This window comes from Benincasa hispida, chromosome 9, assembly GCF_027475165.1.
Source record: "Benincasa hispida cultivar pf3 chromosome 9, pf3_genome.v1.1, whole genome shotgun sequence".
NCBI lineage: Eukaryota > Viridiplantae > Streptophyta > Magnoliopsida > Cucurbitales > Cucurbitaceae > Benincasa > Benincasa hispida.
The window spans coordinates 78,232,397-78,239,699 of NC_143486.1; the positions used below are offsets into that span (position 1 = coordinate 78,232,397).

The window sequence follows — 7,303 nt, forward strand, 5'->3', positions numbered from 1 at the left end:
CCAACCCTTCCCCTTCTATTTATAGTAAAAATATCTAACTAACTTATTAATTATTTACTAATATGCGCATCCTAATATTCTACTCATTAGCCCAACAAATTCTTAACTAGGGCCTTAACAACGTATCTTAAATAAATTAAATAATCATAATAATTTGTATTTGTTTATAACTTTATATGTTTCTGACTTGTTGCAGCCTCCTCCACTGCCACTGAGAGCATATTGGAGAATTTATTTTTTATTTTTACTTTTTTTTTTATTAATGTTTTGTTGAGATTTTATTTTTCTTGAAAAAAAAAATCAAATCTGCTTCAATTATATGGCCTATTCTTTAGTGGAGATTATTTAATTCACTTTAATTTACATTAATGCATGTAATGGATTGGAGAAAAGGTTGCACAAATAATCCCTATGTTGGACAATATCAAATTAACAAATTCTACCTTGTAATAATTGGAAAACTAATTTGTATGGGCCAATGGACCAAGCGCATGAAACGACTAAATTTTCTTTGTTATTATTATTGTTATTTAAATTTATAATGATTTTCATGGATTCAAGTATAACTTTTGTTGCCGACTTTGTTTTTTTTTTTTCCCCCTCTTCTTTTCACCGTTTTTTAAATATAGATATTGTATGAAACATAATGTATTTTGTAATAAAGTTCTACGAATGCATTTAAATAAGTAGCATATATAATAGATATTAATTTACAAATATAGTAGAAATTTTGAAATTTATATACCTAATGAGTAGAAATTTATTTTATTATTAATGGAGAGAAATGACACTAAAAAAGTTGTGAGGTTAATTATATCAACAATTTGAAATATACAATTGAATGGTTAAATTATTCAAAATGCCACTTTTAATTTTGGATTAGATTTTAATTATATTTTATACTTTAAAATTTGTTTAGAAAACTACATTAGGAGAGTTATTTTCTTAAAAATATGAATAATAACGTGACAACTAAGGTAAAAAATTGTGGTGGTATATGTGACACATCATTTATAATATAATTCATATGGCATCTTTTGAATGATTTACTTAATTTTAACTATCTTAGGACCGATTAAATATATATTTTTGAAATGATTTTTAATTTGAGAATAAAAGTGAAGCATCTCTAAGGGATATACTTTAAACAAATCCCAGAATTTAAAAACAAACAATATGTTTAAGAGAGAATTTTAAGAAATATTATAATAGGGAAAAAGGAAATTAAAGCGTCTTTTAATGAGGCCGATGTGAGCACAAGTTTGGGTGGATAGGATACCTTGCCCGTTGTCATAGATTTTTCACCCCACATCTTTTTTATTTGATGTAATTTGAAAATTCTAATTTGAAACTATTATATGAGACTTTATGTAAACAAAAGTGCACTCATTAAAAAAAAAAAAGAAAAGAAATGTGTACTTTATTTATCAATAAACTTGCATTTTAAATAGTGCTTTAAAACTTAAAAAAGTTATTTACCCTTCAATTTCAATCCAATGGGTAGACTATTATAGCTCAATTATAATAATTGATGTTTTCAGCTATTATAACTCACAATTAACTATAATATAATTATAGTTGATGTCTCCTACCCATCAATCTCGTTCTTATTAAAGGCTAAAATAGTACGCACTCTAAATATATACTAAAATAATTTGAACGTTAAATACAAACTATTATAACACGGACTATAATAACCAACTTAGTACTTTAAACATCCCAAGATTCCTATACTTGCACTCTAATCACTCTTTTTTAAAACTCAAGCTACCTAAGACATTGAACATGCGCACCATACCATATGCTTCCTAAGTTTGGTTCACAAGAATAAACAGACAATTGTTTTTCTTTTTTTTGTTATGCTTATAATGTAATTGTTAAAAGCAATATATATTGTGTGGAAAAGTAAAAGTTTTTGATTTTTAATTGGGTAAATTTAATTTACATAGTCCGTGTAGGGGGGAAGAGGGAGAGTTGTCTTGAAAGCAGCAATTAAGAGGGGCCTCCCCATGTCCATGTCCTGGTTATATGGCCCACCGAATCCAGAGCCCTTATAGTCAATCCTTGGTCCATGGTATTTGGATACTTGGATATATATATATATATATATATATATATATAAAATTAGATGGCTATAGAATGAAAAATTGAATTGAATACTTGACCTTAAGCTCCTCCAAAGGCCAGTTTTATCCTCCCGATCTCTGGCTCTCTTGTTCGCAATAGCCCGCCCCCAGTTACGAGCTATGCCCCTTTCTAGATTATTACGTTTTGGTTTTTTTGGTTTACAACATGATCATCATTTCCCCCTTCTTTCCCATCTACTACACATGCCCCTTTTCCCATCTTTTTATTTCTTCATTGTCCTTGCCTACTCTATTTGAATTCACCTTTCCTTCCTTTTCTATTCTATTTTTTCCTCCTTTTTTCTTTTCATTTGACCATTCAATCCTCCATCCCCCACTTCCTCTTTTTGCCTCTTTTCACCTCCCCATCTCTTTCCTCCTTTACTACTCACTCACCTATTATTTATTACCACTTTACCACTCTCCCTTCATTCTACAAATCATTACTTGGAACCTAACACCATAAGCAACACTGTAACTTTATATTCTACCTTTCTTTACCCAAAAATAAAATGTCAACCGGAGGTTCCTTATCTCTAACAAATAATTCCATCATCGTCTTCTTATTTAATCGTCATGAGAATTTGATTGTATTCTTACCCAACATTTTTAAGTTTACATAAAAGCTTCATCTTTTTCTCTTTCTCTAGTTTACACATTTATCGAAAAAATATATCATACAACTCTATACCTCATATATATTAGTTTTAGATTTCATAACTCAATTCCCTGTCAAATTTTCAAAAGAAACTTTTTGTTACAATAGAAGCTGCAATATTAAAGCTTTGTAATATAAAGTGAAGCTTCACAAAGAAGGATAAAGTCCCCAGGAGCCACCGGCTTAAATATGTGCTCTATCTCCAAGCCTAACCGACTCTCTCTGTCTCAACAAATTATGGTGAATATAAATAATAAATGTATACCTCATATATATTAGTTCTAGATTTCATCACTCAATTTCCTGTCAAATTTTTAAAAGAAACTTTTTGTTACAATAGAACCTGCAATATTAAAGCTAAGTGAAGCTTCACAAAGAAGGATAAAGTCCCCAGGAGCCACCGGCTTAAATATGTGCTCTATCTCCCAGCCTAACCGACTCTCTCTGTCTCAACAAATTATGGTGAATATAAATAATAATAATAATAAATAATAATTTGTTTTAGTCCTAATGGGCAACTTCATTTTTGCCTTTTCTTTTATTTATTTTTTTTTTATTTTGTCTTCTTCAAGGCAGTTCCCTATATAAAGCGTCTGCCCCTCCATTTATCTCCCTCAGAACCTCTACTCTTCTGTTTCTTTCACCCATAAAAGAACTGGAAACTGGAGAACACAGATTCCATAAACCACTCCCTCTTTCTCGCTCCATCTTCACATGGCCGCCTCAGTTCACAATCCCCAATTTCCTCATTTAGATACTTTTTCTAACCTCCGCTCTGATTCTTCAGTTCGTGGTTGCAACTTCCCCTCCAGTCCAGGTTTTACTATACCCAACAATCATGTGGAAATGGACGATGATGGAGAATTCTCCAGTGACGACGACAACGAATCTGATTTCACCCATTTGATTCGAAAAGGGATTAGCGAATTGGAACCTTCAGTTTTAGACCCCAGAGATTTCGGGACGGCGGATTGTTGGATTCACCGAAATGAGTCCATGGTTCGTCTTACGGGTAAACATCCCTTCAACTCGGAGCCTCCGTTATCTCGTTTGATGCACCACGGGTTTATCACTCCGGTCCCGCTCCATTACGTTCGTAACCACGGTCCGGTACCCAAGGCTAAATGGGAGGATTGGACCGTTGAGGTTTGCGGTTTAGTGAAAAAACCAACCCGGTTCACAATGGACCAACTCGTTAACGATTTCCGCAGCCGTGAGTTTCCAGTCACACTCGTCTGCGCCGGTAACCGCCGTAAGGAGCAGAATATGGTTAAGAAAACCATTGGATTCAATTGGGGTGCCGGTGGGACCTCCACGTCGGTCTGGCGAGGGATCCCACTACGAGACGTTCTGAGGCGCTGTGGCATCTTCAGCAGTAAAAAAGGAGCTCTCAATGTGTGCTTTGAAGGAGCTGAATGTCTGCCCGGCGGCGGTGGGTCCAAGTACGGTACTAGCGTCAGAAAGGAAATAGTCATGGACCCAGCTAGAGATATTATTTTAGCCTATATGCAAAACGGCGACGTACTGACACCGGACCACGGCTTTCCGGTTCGGGTCATCACTCCCGGCTTCATCGGTGGACGGATGGTGAAATGGCTGAAACGCATTATCGTAACCACACAAGAATCAGATAGCTATTACCATTATAGAGATAACAAAGTCCTCCCTTCCCATGTCGACGCAGAATTGGCAAACGCGGAAGGTATTAAATTAATCAAAACCCACAAATCTAATACCAAACCCATTTTAATTTTGATGCAATAAGAACATAATATGATGTATTGTGAATTAATTTGTAGCTTGGTGGTACAAGCCGGAGTGTATTATTAGTGAGTTGAACATAAACTCGGTGATAACGACGCCATGTCACGAGGAAATCTTGCCAATAAATTCATGGACGACACAGCGGCCGTACACGTTGCGGGGATATGCATATTCCGGTGAGTAGTAGTTCTTTATTTAGGAATCGGTGTGATATATATGGAAGAATAATATAAGGTAGTTGGGTATTTATTAATGAGGGGAATTGAAGTAACTTTATAATTAATTAATTAGGAGGAGGAAAGAAAGTGACACGGGTGGAGGTGACTCTGGATGGCGGCGAATCGTGGCAACTGTGCGATTTGAACCGTCCTGAAAAGGCTACAAAATACGGCAAGTATTGGTGTTGGTGTTTCTGGTCACTGGAGGTTGAGGTTCTTGATTTGCTTGCTGCTAAGGAAATTGCAGTCCGCGCCTGGGATGAAACCTTCAACACTCAACCTGAAAAGCTCATCTGGAATCTCATGGTAACATTATATTATAGAGTCGATGCATTTTTACTATCACAGGTCATCTTCATCTACATAGTTATTTACTTAATTCGATGGATACAACAGGGAATGATGAACAATTGCTGGTTTCGGGTGAAATCCAACATGTGCAAGCCACACAAAGGAGAGATCGGAATCGTTTTCGAACACCCAACTGTCCCCGGCAACCAATCCGGCGGGTGGATGGCTAAAGAGAAGCATCTTGAGATATCAACAGAAACCAATCAAACCATGAAGAAGAGTTTGTCGTCTCCCTTCATCAACACCGCCTCAAAGACATACTCCATGTCTGATGTCAAAAAACACAACTCAGATCAATCCGCCTGGATCGTCGTCCACGGCCATGTTTACGACTGCACCCACTTCCTCAAAGACCATCCCGGCGGCACTGACAGCATTCTCATCAATGCCGGTACCGACTGCACCGAAGAATTCGACGCCATCCACTCCGACAAAGCCAAAAAAATGCTAGAGGAATACAGAATTGGCGAGTTGATCACCACCGGTTACACCTCGGATTCATCGCCTAACAACTCCATCCATGGGCCTTCTAACCATAATCTTAATCTCCTCCCTCATTTGGCTCCAATAACAGAAACAAGGCGCGTGGCTCTAATCGCGCGTGAGAAAATCCCCTGCAAACTAATCTCCAAAACGTCAATCTCACACGACGTCATACGGTTCAGATTCGCGTTACCTTTAGAAGATCAAATCCTTGGATTACCAGTTGGGAAACACATATTCCTGTGTGCAAACATAGACGGTAAACTCTGTATGAGGGCCTACACACCAACGAGCGGCATCCATCAAGTGGGCCATTTCGACTTAGTGGTTAAAATCTATTTAAAAAACGTGCACCCAAAATTCCCCAATGGCGGACTCATGTCGCAGCATTTGGAGTCCTTGCCAATTGGTTCCGAACTAGAAATAAAAGGCCCATTAGGCCACATCGAATACACCGGGCGCGGCAATTTTCTGGTGGACGGTAAAGTAAAGAAGGCGAAGAAGCTAGCCATGTTAGCCGGCGGAACGGGGATAACGCCGATATATCAGGTGGCTCAGGCGATTCTGAAGGATCCTGAGGATGAAACAGAGATGTTTTTGGTGTATGCGAACAGGACAGAAGATGATATTCTGTTAAAGGAAGAGTTGGATGAGTGGACTAAGAGCGATAAGAGGTTCAAAGTGTGGTACGTTGTGAATGAGAGTGTAAGGGAAGGGTGGAAATACAGTGTGGGAATGGTGACGGAGAGTATCATGAGGGAGCATCTCCCAGAAGCTTCGCCGGAAACGTTGGCATTGGCTTGTGGACCTCCGCCGATGATTAAGTTTGCAGTGCAACCCAATTTGGAGAAGATGAACTACGACACTACTAATTCGTTGTTGGTGTTTTAGCTTCCGTGGGGAACTGTATAAGCCAAGTGTCATTGTTTAAGATGGTAGATTTTTGGATTTTTTCCTTCCCTTAGTTTGTGCTGTGAAATATGTTCATATAACGATTTCCGTTTAAATTAATCGGAATGTGTATTGAAAATAACAGTGTTTGCATAATTAAATGTATTACTTAAAATATTTTTGAATTTTTAGTTTGAGTGTAGTTAGAGTGGATGCACAATAAATTACATCTTAAAATCTACCCAAATATTTGTTGATAGACAAGGGAAAAAAAAAAGGTGAAATCACTAGCCTCTAAAGTCCCATTTTATTTCTATTTAATTTTTCATTTTTGGATTTTGCAAATTAATGATTATGATAATGGAATCGCATAATTGTCCTGGTTCTTTTTTATATATTTGTTAAATTTTCAAAATTACTCTTGAAGTGTGACGTTGGTTTTAATTATTATTCTAAATTTTGAAAATTTTCATTTTAATTTTGGGGGCTTTTTTGAAGTAAAGTGTAGTTTAGTTTGAGTCTAAAATTTATGGGGTGCATGGTTATTTAGTCAAGAAGTGGTATGTTGTCTGTTACTTTTTCTCACATTTTTTCGTTGTGCTATAAAATTAAAGTTACATTCCAATGATTTGTTTTTTTTTTTCAAATTCTAATTTGTACAATTAATCTTGAAATTGAGAAATTAAGGCCTTTTAGTAATAATTTTGTTTTTATATTTCTATTTTTAAAAATTAAATCTATGAACATTACTTCTACCTCTAAATTTCTTTATTTGTTATATATTTTTTAACAATGGTTTAAAAAATCGAGCA

At 36.2% G+C, this 7,303-nt stretch overlaps 1 protein-coding gene across 1 annotated transcript; it reads left to right on the top strand.

The window, feature by feature from the left end:
* The first annotated feature begins 3,381 nt into the window (after positions 1–3,381).
* Positions 3,382–6,676, top strand: LOC120085245 (nitrate reductase [NADH]-like). The gene is made up of 4 exons (XM_039041148.2): positions 3,382–4,486; positions 4,584–4,724; positions 4,840–5,072; positions 5,163–6,676. The coding sequence occupies exons 1-4, from the start codon at positions 3,499–3,501 to the stop codon at positions 6,489–6,491; spliced, it is 2,691 nt and encodes an 896-aa protein (XP_038897076.1). The 5' UTR covers positions 3,382–3,498; the 3' UTR covers positions 6,492–6,676.
* Positions 6,677–7,303: the final 627 nt, after the last annotated feature.

Excerpts from the sequence above, each read along its gene's own strand:
- LOC120085245 (XM_039041148.2), top strand. The coding sequence starts at position 3,499 with ATGGCCGCCTCAGTTCACAATCCCCAATTTCCTCATTTAGATACTTTT. Across the intron at positions 4,487-4,583 it reads AGAATTGGCAAACGCGGAAG|CTTGGTGGTACAAGCCGGAG; the intron begins GTATTAAATTAA and ends ATTAATTTGTAG. Across the intron at positions 5,073-5,162 it reads AGCTCATCTGGAATCTCATG|GGAATGATGAACAATTGCTG; the intron begins GTAACATTATAT and ends TGGATACAACAG.